The sequence below is a fragment of the Arachis hypogaea genome, chromosome 16 (genome assembly GCF_003086295.3).
Source record: "Arachis hypogaea cultivar Tifrunner chromosome 16, arahy.Tifrunner.gnm2.J5K5, whole genome shotgun sequence".
Taxonomy (NCBI): Eukaryota; Viridiplantae; Streptophyta; class Magnoliopsida; order Fabales; family Fabaceae; genus Arachis; species Arachis hypogaea.
In genome coordinates, this window is record NC_092051.1 from 33691801 (window position 1) to 33711355 (window position 19555).

The 19555-nt window shown below is 37.1% G+C and overlaps 3 protein-coding genes across 3 annotated transcripts; 2 read left to right on the forward strand and 1 right to left on the reverse strand.

Moving 5' to 3' along the window:
* Positions 1 to 1384: 1384 nt before the first annotated feature.
* Positions 1385 to 5275, reverse strand: LOC112758957 (UDP-glucuronic acid decarboxylase 1). The gene is made up of 7 exons (XM_072220196.1): positions 4392 to 5275; positions 4100 to 4246; positions 3904 to 3983; positions 3055 to 3138; positions 2891 to 2965; positions 2271 to 2363; positions 1385 to 2008 (listed from the first exon to the last, which is right to left on the reverse strand). The coding sequence occupies exons 1-7, from the start codon at positions 5002 to 5004 to the stop codon at positions 1802 to 1804; spliced, it is 1299 nt and encodes a 432-aa protein (XP_072076297.1). The 5' UTR covers positions 5005 to 5275; the 3' UTR covers positions 1385 to 1801.
* A 3044-nt stretch (positions 5276 to 8319) lies between these two features.
* Positions 8320 to 9809, forward strand: LOC112756964 (serine/threonine-protein phosphatase 7 long form homolog). The gene is made up of 3 exons (XM_025805567.1): positions 8320 to 9026; positions 9111 to 9201; positions 9321 to 9809. The coding sequence occupies exons 1-3, from the start codon at positions 8320 to 8322 to the stop codon at positions 9807 to 9809; spliced, it is 1287 nt and encodes a 428-aa protein (XP_025661352.1).
* A 3571-nt stretch (positions 9810 to 13380) lies between these two features.
* On the forward strand, positions 13381 to 14741 carry LOC140180094 (uncharacterized). The gene is made up of 3 exons (XM_072220491.1): positions 13381 to 13458; positions 13918 to 13993; positions 14092 to 14741. The coding sequence occupies exons 1-3, from the start codon at positions 13381 to 13383 to the stop codon at positions 14739 to 14741; spliced, it is 804 nt and encodes a 267-aa protein (XP_072076592.1).
* Positions 14742 to 19555: the final 4814 nt, after the last annotated feature.

The following is a 19555-nucleotide window of genomic DNA, read 5'->3' on the forward strand; positions in this document are numbered from 1 at the left end:
AATTCAATAAATATAAACATATGTTCATTCAACTAAATAATATTTTGAACTCCTTCCTCCTCGTCTCCTTCCCCTTTCTTCCCCTCCTCTTTTTCATTTTCTTCTTTTACATTTTTATAATTTTTATTTCACACTTTTAGTATTACAGTTAAAAAATTTCAGTGTTAAAATTAAGAAACTTCTGTATCACGGTCAAAAAATTTTGGTGTTATTTTATAATAAATTATGCATAATTCAAAACTCCTCTTTTCCTTCTTCTTCTTCTTTGTTGTCATCATCATCATCTTCTTTTTCTGTTTCAACTTTTTATAATTTTGTTTTACTCTCATAACAAGAATAAAAACAATAAAAAGAGAAGAAAAAATCAAACAAAGAAAAAGAAAACATACATAATGCTGCAAAAAAAGAAGAGGAAGAAGAAAAAAAAATACAAAAATAGCAAAGCAATAAAAGAACGACGATAACAAGGAAATATAGAAGAAGAAGCGTGGGATATAAAAAGGTAGCGTGTTCACACGGGCTAATAAAAAAACTGATTTTTGTTAGACTTGAACGGTACAGATATTTTTGTTAAAAAATATAAAAACTTATTGATATAGTACACAAAATTTTACAAGTAGCATAAATTTATCTATATAATCTAAAAATTTGTGCATATAATACAAAATTTTTTACTATAAATATATTTTGTTAGTCATGTGAATCAATATTTTAACATGTAATTTTTTAAGTTGTGCGTATTTTGTTGGTTAAACGTCAATATTTAGTCCTTTAAAACTTTTTATATTGTGTACCAAAATTTTTATAATATATACTAAATTTTTTATATTATGTATCAAAATCTATATATTATATATATTTTATTAATTAAATATCAATATTTTAAAAATATAATCCTTTACAAATTTTTATGCTCAGTAATTTTTTTGAACATGTGGTTTTTTACAAAATTTTATATCCAATAATTTTGCTCAATATAGACCTATCAGTTAAATAAAAATTTACATGTAACTTTTTTTGTAAATTGATAATTAAAAATTATTAAATAATAATTTAATCAAATATATTAAATTATCTAACCATCCTTATCATCTTTCCACAAAGAAAATTGGATACGAATTTTCTGGAATCAATTAATCTTAAGCATTTCTCATCTCATCCGGTCTATCAACATCAAGGAAAAACATCTTTATGAACCGTCAAAAAAGGACTCAAGTTTTTAGATGATAATTAATCAAGAGGAGTATTAAAAATCAATAGCTTTTGTAATTTGTAACCATCAATTTTTTGGTGACTTTGTAACTATCAATTAGTTATTATTAGTAATTTAGTTGATGTAAAATTATATTTAATAGTATAGAATACTGATTAAATACGATCCAAATTTAATAAAAATGTTGGTCCTTAAACTTTCTCATTAATCAATAGTCGCGAAGAAAATGGCTCAAATACCTTCCATTCTAATCACATCAATTTCACATGAAATAAATGAAATACTGTATCATCGACCTATAACATACAATGAATACTCCAAATTCATCGCCTCGAAAATTCACAATTTCCTAAAGAGAATTTCCTGGATATCAAAATCAAATAACTAGAAATTCTAACCAATGCAATAGAGAAGAAAACATCTGCAAAGAATTTTGTCAAAATTAAAGAAAATTGTTAAACAGCAGACACATCTACAGAACAACGTGGCCTACTACCAAAACTTTCTGTTGATGTTGACTGTGTATGAAAGAGAAAATGAGGGGGAGACACCTCCATTTACATACAGGGGTTTGCATCTCTTCGTTACCTACATCCCCTTTGATTCATCTTCATTCAAAATCCGATTCCGGAAATCGCTGACCATACGAGGCAACCCATCTCTCAGTGAGATTTTCGGCTCCCAGTTCAGCAGTTCTTTTGCTTTGCTAATATCTGGCTTCCTCATATGTGGATCATCAGCAGTATTCGGTTTGAATTCTATTGTAGCACTTGGATCAATTGTTTGTTTAACAACCTGCACATTTATGAAAAAGATGACAACCATGAAAAGGATGCCACTAGTAATCCTTACACACTCTAATCTCTGGATCTGACATTCCATTATGGAAGTGTGCGGTTAAAATGTCACTGATTTGTAAGATATAGTGTAGGGAAAGAACAAAACAACATGATCTGACCAGAGCCTCATAAGGAGAAGTCAAAACTCCAAACTCCAAACCAGAAGTCCAAAATAAGGATGACATAGAAGTGATAGACTTGGAAAGAAGACAAGATACCTCGGCGAGCTCCAACATAGTAAACTCCCCTGGGTTACCGAGGTTGAAAGGTCCGACATGTTCTCCGTCCATCAAAGCCATCAACCCATTAACCTGTGAAATTGAGGAGAAAGAAAATGAAATTCACCATTTGCATCCATACAATGCTTGAAAAAATGGGGGACTGCAAATGATTATTTGATTTGAAACTATACCCGGAAAAATAAAAAATGGGAGCAATGCTAGGATGGAAAATTGAGCCCTGAATATTATCCAAATCCCTACTAGTCTACCAACTACCACTATCTCACTGGTCACTTCTAGTAGCTTAGAAAATTAATTCATAAAGTAACTTTCTTGAATTACAAGTAATGATCAATTGTTTCATTTAACCCTTCCAAACCATAGCTGCTTCGTTACATAAACATATTCCGCCAATTACCCCCTATAAATCTATTCAATTTTCACAAGCGGTTAAAGCATATTTAGAAAATATGCAGCTATATCTTTCAAGGTGCAATTTCAAATTTCAATCCCACCCATGAACTCAAATCTTGCATCCGCCATTTGATTTTTTCATTCAGATTTGTCAATCTTTCAGCTAGCGATATATAATATAGTGAAGAAAAATACACCAGTACCAAATCAGAGACGTATTGAAAGCTTCTTGTTTGCTTCCCATCACCATATACAGTCATCGGCTGTTTGCGAATAGCCTGTGAACAAACATGGGGAGAACAAAGTATAAGAACACAAAATCCTCTGGCAGAAGATTCTAAAAGATAAATCAGAAAGGGAGCCAAACCTGCGCAACAAAATTGCTAACAACACGTCCATCATCTAAACACATGCGGGGTCCATATGTGTTGAAAATCCGAGCAATGCGAACCTATAAACCACCAAGACTCAGATGAGCCTCAAGTCTCAAAAGTAATAAGTGGTTTGCAGATTTTATCATAGCAAGTCTATTATTTTGGATTAATTACTACTTTTCTTCTGCATAAAGGATTTAAAAACGTTTATTAATAAAATAGATTTTATGTTTTATCAAATCCTCTGCATTCAATATGTAATCATAACAACAACCGATAAGGCTGAAGAAGAAAACAGATTTTTTTAAGTCTACTTTTGGACTTAAAAACCTGCAGTCACATTGTACCTATGTATTGAACATGAGCAAAATGAAAGAACTAATGACCCATTAATGTCCCACATTACAAATATCTGTTCCTTATCCACAATAACTGATGCTATTTCCGGAATGGCATACAATTCTAATTGTTTGATCTTCCTAATCAAATTTTCAATAAAGAAACAAGATCCCAGTTAAATTATTCATTAATTGGTGATACCACAAATATAGGAACTTTGATTTAACAGAACATTTTAGGTAAAACAAAAAAGATTAATGAGTTGGTAGGCAAATACCTATGCGTATTACAAGCTAAATAATATGAGCCAGGTAGAGAAAATCATATCTGTAATCCGTTATGCAATGTGTGCAATTTGCCTCAAGGAAAACAATAAGTACAAAGCAGGATGCAAACAAGAGAGCATCAGACTAGTATACTGCAAGTTTTTCACATTCCATAAACTTCTCAACCAACAAGATAAACAATCTATCGCAGCTATGATCGAATTAAATTCATGTTACCTCAACACCAGCACCTCGATGATAATCCATGGCTAAGGTTTCAGCAGTGCGCTTCCCTTCATCATAGCAACTCCTCTCACCTACATTACCAAATCACATTATCATCTTTAAACACACAAACATACTGAATCCAATCCAAACCACCACGAATGATTCGTTAACACTCCACAACACAAGAAGTCAGCAAATAACTCACCAATTGGATTCACATTTCCCCAGTAAGTCTCCTTCTGAGGATGCTCCAGCGGATCACCATACACCTCACTAGTACTAGTAAGCAGAAACCTCGCTCCAATACGCTTCGCAAGGCCAAGCATGTTCAGAGTTCCCATCACATTCGTCTTGTAAACTCACAAACGCATAGAATCAAGGATAACAAAACACTAAATCGCATTCAGCTAACATCAATCTAATTCTAAATATAACTGCAATTTCTATAAACAAAAAAAAAATGAAAAATCATCAACAACAAAATTAGAAGAAGGATATGATAGTCTTGACGGGATTGTACTTATAGTGCACCGGCGAAGCAGGGCAAGCCAAGTGGTAGATCTGATCCACTTCTAGAAGGATCGGTTCCACGACATCGTGCCTTATGAGCTCGAACCTGTGGTCCCCGAACAAGTGCACCAGATTCTCCTTCCTCCCGGTGAAGAAATTATCGATGACGATGACGTCATTCCCCCGCTCGATAAGCCTGTCCACGAGGTGGCTACCGACAAAACCGGCTCCGCCGGTGACTACAATCCTCAAGCGGCGTGAGCTGACACCGACGGGGACCCTGCCGACCCTGGCGCGAGGAACGACGAGCTCGTCACTGCGGTGGACGACGCCGCCGGATCCAGGGATGAATGGCTTGGAGTCCTGTGGACCGAGACGGGAGAGGGTGGGCTGGATGATGAAGAAGGTGGAGCCGATGAGGATTCCGACAAGGATGAAGATGAGGCGCTGCTCTCGGAGAAGGTAGTTGATGGATCTGGGGAGGGATCTATTGTGCTTCTGCGATTTCGGGGAGTACGGTTGCGACGCGTGCGAACCCTGCATCTCTTCGTCGCGCCTGTGGTGGTGACTCATGCTTGATTGCTTGTGTAACTGCTTCATGCTTCCTTTTTTCTTTTTATTTCTCGCTACGAACTGTTACGTTTGGTAATTTATTTGAATATCTGAATAGAAAAAATAATTCAACAGTATTTTTGCATTTGTTGTTTGAGAACGTGCAGCTGGTGGTTTATTATTATCCTTATAAATGTCTTCTTTATGATACACAATCTTTGTTGTTGTTGTTGTTGATGGTTTGAAGGCTGAGAGGTGAGAGAAAGAGAGCGATTTTTTTCAATTTGCAGTGGTCGTTGTTCTGTGATTGTTGAGCGTTCACAGCAAAGGGAGAGAAGAAAGGGAAGGGAAGGCTTAAAGCGACATTGACCCGCCAACGGCGTTTTGCATTTGCATTTTCACTTTTTTTTTATCAATTAATAAATAATAAATAAATAGTAATAAAATTGTAGGGGAGTTGACTTCAACAATCAATGTCCCTGTATCTCTGATTCTCTTTTTCTTCCTCTCTTTCTCATCCCTGCTTACCATAAATAAACATCAGATATGAGCCTTTCAGTGCTATGCTTCATTTAATACCTTTTTTTACTAGTGTTTTAATTCCCTAAGCTTGGCACCATAAATGAATATGTACTCGCTTTTTTTTCCCTTAAAGAAATATTTTAATAGGTCAGTATAGATTAAATCACTAAAATGAAGAGATTAATAAACGACTAAGTGAGAATTTGGCTACTTTGAATTAAAATAATAGAGTTATACTTAAAAAATTAAAAAATAAAAAATATTAAATTACGATAATATTAAAGAAACAAAAAAAATTAAAATTATTTTATTTAGTATTTATTAATCATGACAACAATTAATGAATATTAAATAAAACAAATTCTAATTAATTTTGGTTAATTATTTTTTGTTATTAAATATTTTTGAATTTTTTATTTTATTAATGCCTTTTTTTTAAATATTTTTATTAAAATTTGTTTGAATTTTTGTTTAGATGCCAATACGAAATTAGGGTAGCAAATTGTCATTATTATTATTATTAAACAGAACGATAAGAAATCTGTTCAAATCAAGAATAGTTGTTCTATTATACTAATTAGACGAGTTTACTAAGTTACTAATTCACGAGGCTTAACGGATATATTATTAAAAAGTATAAACTCTATAATTTATAAAGTGAATACCCACTTGATTCCTGACAATTACTTCGAAAGAATAATGAGATTCTCAAAAAAAAAAAAAAAATATTCAATCTGGTTTTTAATTTTTTTTGAATTGATTAGTTCATGTACAAAAAAAAATAACATTGACATTTTTTTGGTACAGGACCTCGTTGTCCTTTTGAAATAATTATTAAAGACCAAATTGAGTTTTTTTTGTTCCTGTTGTCTTTTGAAATAATTGTTAAAGACTATTTTAAATTTTTCTCCAATTCATAGCGTTAACAAATTATGGTATTAAAACGGCTCAATTTTATCGAAATGGAACCTATATGTGTGCTTTTCTTGGATATGGAAGCATGGGAGACTAAACGTATATGTGGGACAGCTTTGTGTATGAATTTTACATGCGAAATCTCACGGTCCGATTTGTATGCTAATGAGAACTAAAATTTGGGGTGCTCTAAATCGGACCCTCAGTGTAGTACAAGTCGCATGGTCTGAGTTCCATGCTATGATTTTGAGAAGAACTTGGACCCTCCGTTTTGAGTGCAGATGAAAATTGTTTGGTGATCGGCGAGCTCAAATCGCATGGTCCGATTGCCTTTCTTAATATTATTTTAATCATGTTAACCTAGTCGAAGGGTGCGAGTTCGTTTAAGTGGTCTATATAAAAGTGGGAAGTGAACTCATAACTTGTTCGCGTCTTCTTCCCGAACTTGAGCGGCTGCCTCTTCTGTTTCTTCTTCCTCGTTTTGCTGTTTTAAAGTTGAAAATCTAGTAGCTATTTCTATGCTTTTTTTGGTGATTCACAGAAATGAGTGATAAAGTGTTACTAAAAGTGTATTATTTTGGTCAGATTTTACTACAAACATCTGAATGCTTTTTAATTTACATATAGTTGCATGAATGGTGCTGGACGCTGATATGGGAGAGGTGTGTGCTAAACATTTTTGTGGTGTCAGTGGAGGAACTAATCAGACCATGCGAGTTGGGATAGAGGAGCTACTCGGACCCTGCGATATGCGACTGCCACACGGACCGTCCGATTTGCGTTTAACCAAACGCACGGTCCGATTTCCTCTCGCCTGGACACGCGTCGCGCAGGGTTGGCTCGGAGAAGCGGTGCCCTGAAACCAAACCAAGACCAACTTACCTACTCTCACCATCCGAATTAACTCATTCTCACATTTCACTCTCAACCTCACTCCCAGCTTCTTCTTCTTCCTTTCACCATAGTTCTGAACGCTACTTGCTTGAAGAAAGAAGAACATGCCAAAAAAAAATAATTTAAAGATGTTGATCGACCTGAGTTTCATATTATTCATTATCTTAGTCATTCTGATTATGTAAGTGTTATTTTTAAATTTTATAAATTTTTTTATATTTATAATTATTATTGTTAGAAATATAATTATTATGATTATTGTTAGAAATGCAAGTTAGAAATATAAATAGAATGATTATTAGGATATTTCCGTATTTGTTAGATATTTTTAAAAATTTGTCTGAATTTTTTTTTCTATTTTTTATTATAAATGTTGTTATTAGGAAATTTGTTATTATTATTATGCTTGCTGGTTTGTTATTATTACGAAAATGTGAACAAAACCCAACGGTAGTTAATTTTTTAGAGAGAATGTAACATTTTTTGTAATTTTTTATTAAATTTTATTATTATTATGATTGGAAAAAACCGTGTAAATTTTTTTACTATAACTGTTATGGATGAAGTTAAACGTTATTGTTATTGTGAGAAATTGTTAGTACTTACTGAATGATTAGTGTAATTATTTTTATTAAAGCACGTTAGGTTTCATCATGAGGATATTTAAATTTTCTTAGTTGTAATCATCATTATTAGCAAGTTAATTGTTCTTACCGTTGTTAGAAAATGAAGGATACTGGTTAGTAATATTTTTTGATAGTTGAGGAAATAATGTTTCAATGATAGTAAATTAGTAATTATTATCAGATATTATGGTAGATGTTGTAAATTCAGAATTTTGATTAGGAATTTTTGCATTGATAATTATTTTCATTAGTTGTTAGTTATGAATAAAATTAAGGCTTAATAATTAATTTTAGAAGTAAGACTAATTAGAGTTAAAAAGATTTAGTAAAATGATTCATGATAGTCATATAGTAATTGTTAATGAGCTGACTATGAATTTGTTATCTTTTTTTGTAGAAATTAAGAATGTTGACTTGTAATCACCCAGTTCCTCCGAATCGGTACAACGATAGGGCGGAGGTCCTTTTACGACTTACAGGTTTTTATCATGCATCGCAGATTGGGGTAGTGCAGTGTCAGAAAGCATTGGTGAATGCTCTGATCGAACGTTGGCACCCGGAAACACATACGTTTCACCTTCTCATTGGTGAATGTGCCGTGACTCTTGAAGATGTGGCTCTAATTCTTGGTCTTCCCACTGATGGTCTTCCAGTCATAGGGATGACAATGAGTAGTTTTGAAGCGTTGGAGGTGGAGTGTTTGATTCAATTTGGAGTTGCACCGCGTAAGTCGGATTGTAGAGGTAGTTGCATAAAACATACCTGGCTGCGGGATCTAAAAGAAAATTTAGAGTTGACTGATGATATCAGTATACAGAGGTATGTGAGGTGCCATATTATGTTGCTGATCGGGACGATCTTGTTTGGGGATAAGTCTGGGGCAGGTGTGCACTGGAAATTTCTACCCTTGCTACGTGATTTTGTTAGTATTGGACAATATAGTTGGGGAGCGGCATGCCTAGCACACCTCTACAGGGCGTTATGCAGGGCATCTCGTTTTAACTGCAAGGAAATAGATGGTCCACTAACGCTTCTACTCGGTTGGGCTTGGATCAGGCTACCATATCTATCGCCGCTACCTAGGGAACCCCGAAGTTTTTCACTAGCAAACAGGTAATAATTTGTTACAATGTGCCCGTATCTTGATATTTAAGATTCAGTTAATGCTAGTTGAGCTAATTGAATATATCATATTAGGTGGCGGAACTGGGAGCGTGGTGATCAACGATATAGATATCTGAAGTTAGCTCACTTTAGGAAGGCATTCGATGAACTTCAGGAAGGGCAGGTGTGTTTTAATTAAAGAAGTATTAGTTTCCAGCTTAGGGTCTGAGACATAATTATAAAGCATTGTTATTGTTATTGGCATTGTGGATTGTCATCATGAGGTTCCTTTATTTTTTCCAGTTTGTTTGGGTTCCTTATGCTGTGGATCACGTGGATCCGAACATCATTCCTCCTGAAATTTACATGCAGTCGGTTGTCTGGAGCGCTACAGTTCCGTTGGTATCATTTGAATGTATCGAGTGGCATGCTACCGATAGGTTTAGGCGACAGTTTGGTTTTGTTCAAGGACTACCTAATCAGGAGCGGAATCTAGAAAAGGCGCATGGAGAAGTCCTGACTAGTCCCAAGAATCTTAACTGGGCCACGGCACCGAGTCATTCAATTTGGGTGATGCATTGGTCAAACAGGTATAACTACGTTCTATCTGAGCTTCCCATGCCTTCACAGCATCCATTAGATAGTTACATGCATTGGTACCGATCAAAATTTGGGGACCACTTGAACTTGTCAAATCTTGTGGGTCAAGAGAATGATGAAGGTGATCAGGATATGGATGAGGGTGATCAGGATATGGATGAGGATAATCAGGATACCGATGAGGGTAGTTAGGATATGGATGATGACAATGAAGGACAAGAGCCACATTCGCCGCATATATTACCTCCAAACCCGATTCCAGAAGAACAACCTCAGTCCTCAAGCCAGTATGTACCTCAGACACAGTTCCCCCCATCATTTCCAATAAGTCAACAATATTGGGGTACCTCACAGTTTGAAATAGGAGAATGAGGTTCTTTTAGCCAGTTTCTTGGGTTCATGTCTGCAGATGCTGGACTATCACAATATGGCCATCAGCCTGAGTTCATGGCAGGTAGGTATTCATTGGATGCAAGGTACCCGGGCCATACCTCATCGGTTGCTTCTGGGGGATTTGTATCGGTTGACTCTAGTAGGAGTGACGGTGGATGCAGAGCTTTTTTTAGTCAGAATCCTAACCGTGTTTCCATGGGACTCATTGAGGAAAATGCTAACACACTCGAGAAAGAGACCGATGCGTATCTAGTAGATGACCTGGATGACGAGGATGATCATGATGATGATGAAATAGAGGAGTTCGATGAGGATGAAGAATCTCGTAATGATGGTATTATGTTGTGTATTTTACTTTACATGTTCGATTAGTTATTTATTTTTTGTTCATAATTGGCATCTCTATTTGATTTTTCCTGAATGATACGTGGTATATGTGTTGCTTTGATTACCTGATGTACTACATTTAATTGTTATTTATAAATTGTATACAGGTCAGGCACGCACTCCGGATGACACCTCCAAAGGTTACAATCTGAGGATTGATCCACCACGTCGTAGCGCTAATCGCTACACTCCATCTGTCTTCAAAAAGGCGGCCAAGAAATGCAAGAACTTTGTGAAGGATGTAAACTGGGCCATCAGAAAGTAGTTGTGGTGTAAATTATTTATTTAAGTATTAATCACGTGGACTATGTTTATAGTACTTTGTATCTGTTGGACATTATGAATTACTGAGCTGGACTATGCTAAGATTTCTACTGTATGTTTAGAGTATTTATGCATTAATGACCCTATTCAGGTATTATTGATCTGGACTATGTATTAATGTTTCATAAAATCTGAGTATATTGCTACAGATATCATGTCAATATACCTCAGTTGGACAATTGAGATCATATTATAACAAGCTACAGGTATCCTATATGTAGTGTTGTAAAAACTGGACAGGACTGGTCGGTTCAATCAGTAAACCTGTGAACCGGACCGGCCGGTGCAATCACAAAACCTGTGAACCGGATCGGCCGGTTCAATCAGAAAACCTATGAATAGGACCGGCCGGTTCAATCAAAAAACCTGTGAACCGAACTGACCGATTCAATCAGAAAATATGTGATCCGGACCGGCCGGTTCAATCAGAAAACCTGTGAACTGGACCGGCCAGTTCAACAAGTATGCAAATTATAATATATTTATGTGATACCTATCAGTTTTACTTTTTAATAAATGCATGTAGTATATATTAAAATAATAGATATAAACTACTTAATAAATTATTAAAACTCAAAAATAAAAACTATTTTAACATAAAAACAAATTAAAAACGTTATACAATGTTACATAATAGTCCGATTTCGAGTGATTTTATACAATGTTACGTATATCAGGTCAAGTTACCTCAAATGGACAACCCATGCCATACTAGTGCCGTGCTACACCTACCATACTGTGAACCTATTGAGCATCTCCGTTGGCATTTGTACCAGCTGACTGACGGCATCTACTACGACTATGTCCCTCAGCTCCACATAGCCTACATCGCCTAGGACGACGTAACATTCGCGTGTCCATCTCATTCAAGAAGTGCGTCATCCTCGGGAGACCTTTCGAGACGCGTCTCAGGTACGGATTCGGTACGAAACGAGGACCATTGTACGTAGGCCATGTCGTAGAGTTACCTAGTGGCCTAAACCTTGCTCGGTACACCCGCCGAACTTGGTCCATCTTATACACATCATGCACATACAGTTTTCAATCCAGTCGCTGGTTGGCGCAACATGCGAACACATGTCTGCAGGGGATCCGGTCTACCTGGAACTCACCACAGTCAGATCGAAGACCACATAGATCGACTGCAAACTCCAGTCCGCTTGGCATCTCACGCACCTCGAAGACCTCATTCTGCCGGTCAAAACAACTGACCTGAATGTTTCCTGATGCAAGTTGGTTTGCATGCAACTTCGAGGTCACGACATCGGAGAACACATGGCCAGCATTAATCCGCGCTTCTGCCTCCGCTCTTTTTCTAGTGAACAGCTCGTTTAGCCTGTAGAATGTTGCCTTCACAAGAGCAGTAATGGGAAGATTGCGTGCACCCTTCAACACTGAATTGATGCATTCCACTAGATTCGTCGTCATGTGACCCCATCAGTATCCACCATCAAATGCCAATGCGTACTGTTCGCGAGGAATTCGGTTTAACCAGTTTGTATACGCTTCCCCCCGTTCCCGTAATCGCTGGTAACGCACTTCATACTCCCGTACCGTCCTCGAATATCCTAGAGGATTGCAACAAAAAAAAGAATAATTATAGATGTCAAAACAAATGTTGAAGGTTATTTCTGTTAATAAGTTACTTAAATTTAGTAAATGGTTACCAATGTTGATGACCAATTTTTAGAGGTACGGTGCCTTGAATTTTCGCAGAAAATTCGACTCTATATGCCTGATGCAGAACATATGAAAAGCTCTAGGAGGTGACCAAGCTCCGTTACTGCGTTCCACAGCTGCATTGATGGATTCGTGTCGGTCGGATATTAGGCCTACACCATCCCGAGTGACAACATGTTGACGAAGATTACTAAGGAAGAAGTGCCATGCATCAGAAGTCTCTCTCTCCACAATAGCAAACGCAATTGGGACGATATTGTTGTTGCCATCCTGTGAAACTGCCACTAGTAGACAACCCTTATACTTTCCGTACAAGTGAGTCCCATCCACCTGGACAATTGGCTTACAATGTCTGAATGCCCTAATACAGGGGTAATAACTCCAAAATACTCGATGCAGTACTCGAATATCACCCACCAAGTCATTGCCTTGATATGCAGGCATAGTCTCAAAATGGACAATAGCTGATGGCTCCTTATGACACATGGCCTCAAACTATATAGGCAACGCTTCAAACGATGCTTCCCAACCTCCAAATATTCTTTCTACTGCCCTTTGACATTTTATGCGAAGTGTACGCAGTATGGGTCTGGGTGTGATTGGCTTATCAGGGTTAGCATGATCAGCAGGAAGTACTATTGGGTTATAAGGAGGTATAATGGTAGTCACACATGTACCAGAGCCACCATTTCACAGGATCATTCGAAGCTGGATTCTATCACAATTGCAGAAGCGATAAAGCCTTTGGTTGAGGCTGACCCCTCCTTGAAGGTAAAGTCGGTTATAGCAGAAGTGCAATCGAAGTTCAACTACACCGTCAGTTATCGGAAAGCATGGTTGGCTAAGCAAAGGGTAGTAGAAAAAATATTTGGAGGTTGGGAAGCATCGTTTGAAGTGTTGCCTATATGGTTTGAGGCCATGTGTCATAAGGAGCCATCAGCTGTTGTCCATTTTGAGACTATGCCTGCATATCAAGGCGATGACTTGGTGGGTGATATTCGAGTACTGCATCGAGTATTTTGGAGTTATTACCCCTGTATTAGGGCATTCAGACATTGTAAGCCAATTGTCCAGGTGGATGGGACTCACTTGTACAGAAAGTATAAGGGTTGTCTACTAGTGGCAGTTTCACAGGATGGCAACAACAATATCGTCCAAATTGCGTTTGCTATTGTGGAGGGAGAGACTTCTGATGCATGACACTTCTTCCTTAGTAACCTTCGTCAACATGTTGTCACTCGGGATGGTGTGGGCCTAATATTCGACCGACACGAATCCATCAATGCAGCTGTGGAACGCAGTAACGGAGCTTGGTCACCTCCTAGAGCTTTTCATATGTTCTGCATCAGGCATATAGAGTCGAATTTTCTGCGAAAATTCAAGGCACCGTACCTCCAAAAATTGGTCGTCAACATTGGTAACCATTTACTAAATTTAAGTAACTTATTAACAGAAATAACCTTCAAGATCTGTTTTGACATCTATAATTATTCTTTTTTTTGTTGCTATCCTCTAGGATATTCGAGGACGGTGCGGGAGTACGAAGTGTGTTACCAGCGATTACGGGAACGGGGGGAAGCGTATACAAACTGGTTAAACTGAATTCCTCGCGAACAGTACGCATTGGGATTTGATGGTGGATAGCGATGGGGTCACATGACGACGAATCTAGTGGAATGCATTAATTCAGTGTTGAAGGGTGCACGCAATCTTCCCATTACTGCTTTTGTAAAGGCAACATTCTACAGGCTAAACGAGCTGTTCACCAGAAAAAGAGCGGAGGCAAAAGTGTGGATTAATGCTGGCCATGTGTTCTCCGATGTCGTGACCTCGAAGTTGCATGCAAACCAACTTGCATCAGGAAACATTCAGGTCAGTTGCTTTGACCGGCAGAATGAGGTCTTTGAGGTGCGTGAGATGCCAAGCGGACTGGAGTTTGCAGTCGATCTACGTGGCCTTCGATGTGACTGTGGTGAGTTCCAGGTAGACCGGATCCCCTGCAGACATATGTTCGCATGTTGCGCCAACCAGCGACTGGATTGGAAACTGTATGTGCATGATGTGTATAAGATGGACCAAGTTCGGCGGGTGTACCGAGCAAGGTTTAGGCCACTAGGTAACCCTACGACATGGCCTGCGTACAACGGTCCTCGTTTCGTACCGAATCCATACCTGAGACGCGTCTCGAAAGGTTGTCCCAGGATGACGTGCTTCTTGAATGAGATGGACACGCGAATGTTACGTCGTCCTAGGCGATGTAGGCTATGTGGAGCTGAGGGACATAGTTGTAGTAGATGCCGTCAGTCAGTTGGTACAAATGCCGACGGAGATGCTCAATAGGTTCACAGTATGGTAGGTGTAGCACGGCACTAGTATGGCATGGGTTGTCCATTTGAGGTAACTTGACCTAATATACGTAACATTGTATAAAATCACTCGAAATTGGACCATTATGTAACATTGTATAACGTTTTTAATTTGTTTTTATGTTAAAATAGTTTTTATTTTTGAGTTTTAATAATTTATTAGGTAGTTTATATCTATTATTTTAATATATACTACATGCATTTATTAAAAAGTAAAACTGATAGGTATCACATAAATATATTATAATTTGCATACTTCTTGAACCGGCCGGTCCGGTTCACAGGTTTTTTGATTGAACCGGTCGGTCCAGATCACATGTTTTCTGATTGAACCGGCCAGTCTGGTTCACAGGTTTTCTGATTGAACTGACCGGTCCTATTCACAGGTTTTTTGATTAAACCGGCCGGTCCGGTTCACAGGTTTTGTGATTGCACCGGCCGGTCCGGTTCACAAGTTTTTTGATTGAACCGGCCAGTTTTGTCCAGTTTTTACAACACTACATATAGGATACCTGTAGCTTGTTATAATATGTTCTCAATTGTCCAACTGAGGTATATTGACATGATATCTGTAGCAATATACTCAGATTTTATGAAACATTAATACATAGTCTAGATTAATAATACCTGAATAGGGTCATTAATGCATAAATACTCTAAACATACAATAGAAATCTTAGCATAGTCTAGCTTAGTAATTCATAATGTCCAACAGATACAAAGTACTATAAACATAGTCCACGTGATTAATACTTAAATAAATAATTTACACCATAACTACTTTCTGATGGCCCACTTTACATCCTTCACAAAGTTCTTGCATTTCTTGGCCGCCTTTTTGAAGACAGATGGAGTGTAGCGATTAGCACTACGACGTGGTGGATCAATCCTCAGATTGTAACCTTTGGAGGTGTCATCCGGAGTGCGTGCCTGACCTGTATACAATTTATAAATAACAATTAAATGTAGTACATCAGGTAATCAAAGCAACACATATACCATGTATCATTCAGGAAAAATCAAACAGAGATGCCAATTATGAACAAAAAATAAATAACTAATCGAACATGTAAAGTAAAATACACAACATAATACCATCATTACGAGATTCTTCATCCTTATCGAACTCCTCTATTTCATCATCCTCATGATCGTCCTCGTCATCCGGGTCATCTACTAGATACGCATCGGTCTCTTTCTCGAGTGTGTTAGCATTTTCCTCAATGAGTCCCATGGAAACACGGTTAGGATTCTGACTAAAAAAAGCTCCGCGTCCACCGTCACTCCTACTAGAGTCAACCGATATAAACCCCCCAGAAGCAACCGATGAGGTATGGCCCGGGTACCTCGCATCCAATGAATACCTACCTGCCATGAACTCAGGCTGATGGCCATATTGTGATAGTCCAGCATCTGCAGACATGAACCTAAGCAACTGGCTAAAGGAACCTCCTTCTCCTGTTTCAAACTGTGAGGTACCCCAATATTGTTGACTTATTAGAAATGATGGCGGGAACTGTGTCTGAGGTACATACTAGCTTGAGGACTGAGGTTGTTCTTTTGGAATCGGGTTTGGAGGTAATATATGCGGCGAATGTGGCTCTTGTCCTTCATTGTCATCATCCATATCCTGACTACCCTCATCGGTATCTTGATTATCCTCATCCATATCCTGATCACCCTCATCCATATCCTGACCCACAAGATTTGACAAGTTCAAGTGTTCCCCAAATTTTGATCGGTACCAATGCATGTAACTATCTAATGGATGCTGTGAAGGCATGGGAAGCTCAGATAGAATGTAGTTATACCTGTTTGACCAATGCATCACCCAAATTGAATGACTCGGTGCCGTGGCCCAGTTAAGATTCTTGGGACCAGTCAGGACTTCTCCATGCGCCTTGTTTAGATTCCGCTCTTGATTAGGTAGTCCTTGAACAAAACCAAACTGTCGCCTAAACCTATTGGTAGCATGCCACTCGATACATTCAAATGATACCAATAGAACTGTAGCGCTCCAGACAACCGACTGCATGTAAATTTCAGAAGGAATGATGTTCGGATCCACGCGATCCACAGCATAAGCAACCCAAACAAACTGGAAAAAATAAAGGAACCTCATGATGACAATCCACAATGCCAATAACAATAACAATGCTTTATAATTATGTCTCAGACCCTAAGCCGGAAACTAATACTTCTTTAAGTAAAACACACCTGCCCTTCCTAAAGTTCATCAAATGCCTTCCTAAAGTGAGCTAACTTCAGATATCTATATCGTCGGTCACCATACTCCCAGTTCTGCCACCTAATATGATATATTCAATTAGCTCAACTAGCATTAACTGAATCTTAAATATCAAGATACGGGCACATTGTAACAAATTATTACCTATTTGCTAGCGGAAAACTTCGGGGTTCCCTAGGTAGCGACGATAGATATGGCAGCCTGATCCAAGCCCAACCGAGTAGAAGCGTTAGTGGACCATCTATTTCCTTGCAGTTAAAACGAGATACCCTACATAACGCCCTGTAGAGGTGTGCTAGGCATGCCGCTCCCCAACTATATTGTCCAATACTAACAAAATCACGTAGCAAGGGTAGAAATTTTCAGTGCACACCTGCCCCAGACTTATCCTCAAACAAGATCGTCCCGATCAGCAACATAATATGGCACCTCACATACCTCTGTATATTGATATCATCAGTCAACTCTAAATTTTCTTTTAGATCCCGCAGCCAGGTAAGTTTTATGCAACTACCTCTACAATCCGACTTACACGGTGCAACTCCAAATTGAATCAAACACTCCACCTCCAACGCTTCAAAACTACTCATTGTCATCCCTGTGACTGGAAGACCATCAGTGGGAAGACCAAGAATTAGAGCCACATCTTCAAGATTCACGGCACATTCACCAATGGGAAGGTGAAACGTATGTGTTTCCGGGTGCCAACGTTCGATCAGAGCATTCACCAATGCTTTCTGACACTGCACTACCTCAATCTGCGATGCATGATAAAAACCTGTAAGTCGTAAAAGGTCCTCCGCCCTATCGTTGTACCGATCCGGAGGAACTGGGTGATTAAAAGTCAACATTCTTAATTTCTACAAAAAAGATAACAAATTCATAGTCAGCTCATTAACAATTACTATATGACTATCATGAATCATTTTACTAAATCCTTTTAATTCTAATTAGTCTTACTTCTAAAATTAATTATTAAGCCTTAATTTTATTCATAACTAACAACTAATGAAAATAATTATCAATGCAAAAATTCCTAATCAAAATTCTGAATTTACAACATCTACCATAATATCTGATAGTAATTACTGATTTACTATCATTTGAAACATTATTTCCTCAACTATAAAAAAATATTACTAACCGATATCCTTCATTTTCTAACAACAGTAAGAACAATTAACTTGCTAATAATGATGATTACAACTAACAAAATTTAAATATCCTCATGATAAAACCTAACGTACTTTAATAAAAATAATTACACTAATCATTCAGTAAGTACTAACAATTTCTCACAATAACAATAACGTTTAACTTCATCCATAACAGTTATAGTAAAAAAAATTTAAAAATTTTTAAAAAATTTAAAAAAATTTACACGGTTTTTTCCAATCATAATAATAATAATAAAATTTAATAAAAAATTACAAAAAATGTTACATTTTCTCTAAAAAATTAACTACCGTTGGGTTCTGTTCACATTTTCGTAATAATAACAAACCAGCAAGCATAATAATAATAACAAATTTCCTAATAACAACATTTATAATAAAAAATAAAAAAAAAATTTCAGACAAATTTTTAAAAATATCTAACAAATACGGAGATATCCTAATAATCATTCTATTTATATTTCTAACTTGCATTTCTAATAATAATCATAATAATTATATTTCTAACAATAATAATTATAAATATAAAAAATTTATAAAATTTAAAAATAACACTTACATAATCAGAATGACTAAGATAATGAATAATATGAAGCTTAGGTCGATCAACATGTTTAAATTTATTTTTTTTTGGCATGTTCTTCTTTCTTCAAGCAAGTAGCTTTCAGAACTATGGTGAAAGGAAGAAGAAGAAGCTGGGAGTGAGGTTGAGAGTGAAATGTGAGAATGAGTTAATTCGGATGGTGAGAGTAGGTAAGTTGGTCTTGGTTTGGTTTCAGGGCACCGCTTCTCCGAGCCAACCCTGCGCGACGCGTGTCCAGGTGAGAGGAAATCGGACCGTGCGTTTGGTTAAACGCAAATCGAACGGTCCGTGTGGCAGTTGCATATCGCAGGGTCCGAGTAGCTCCTCTATCCCAACTCGCATGGTCCGATTAGTTCCTCCACTGACACCACAAAAATGTTTAGCACACTCCTCTCCCATATCAGCGTCCAACACCATTCATGCAACCATATGTAAATTTAAAAGTGGTATTAAAACACCATGTTAAAGGCAATAAATGTCTACAAACGGTCACATCAGAAAACAAAAAAAAAAAAGAAAAAAGAAATTTAAAAGATAACATACTTTTTACTCTATCACTTAAAACCACTACTAACTTAAGAATTGACATATTATTGCAGGTTATACGAACAACATTTATTTAAAATATTAAATTTTTTTTATTTTTTTTATTTTATTATCAAAGTTAGTTATTTATTCATTTCTAATGGAGAAATGAATACACAAGGAGTGTGGGTCCATTTTGAATAACCAAAGAAAGTTACAACAGGATACTCACATTTCATAAAAGAATATATATATAA

Coding starts and splice junctions, on each gene's coding strand:
- LOC112756964 (XM_025805567.1), top strand. CDS start 8,320: ATGTTGACTTGTAATCACCCAGTTCCTCCGAATCGGTACAACGATAGG. Junction 9,027..9,110: donor AGTTTTTCACTAGCAAACAG/GTAATAATTTGT, acceptor ATATCATATTAG/GTGGCGGAACTGGGAGCGTG. Junction 9,202..9,320: donor ATGAACTTCAGGAAGGGCAG/GTGTGTTTTAAT, acceptor TATTTTTTCCAG/TTTGTTTGGGTTCCTTATGC.
- LOC140180094 (XM_072220491.1), top strand. CDS start 13,381: ATGACTTGGTGGGTGATATTCGAGTACTGCATCGAGTATTTTGGAGTT. Junction 13,459..13,917: donor TATTAGGGCATTCAGACATT/GTAAGCCAATTG, acceptor GCTATCCTCTAG/GATATTCGAGGACGGTGCGG. Junction 13,994..14,091: donor GGGGAAGCGTATACAAACTG/GTTAAACTGAAT, acceptor GCATTAATTCAG/TGTTGAAGGGTGCACGCAAT.
- LOC112758957 (XM_072220196.1), bottom strand. CDS start 5,004: ATGAAGCAGTTACACAAGCAATCAAGCATGAGTCACCACCACAGGCGC. Junction 3,984..4,099: donor GGGAAATGTGAATCCAATTG/GTGAGTTATTTG, acceptor TTGGTAATGTAG/GTGAGAGGAGTTGCTATGAT. Junction 3,139..3,903: donor ATCGAGGTGCTGGTGTTGAG/GTAACATGAATT, acceptor GGTGGTTTATAG/GTTCGCATTGCTCGGATTTT.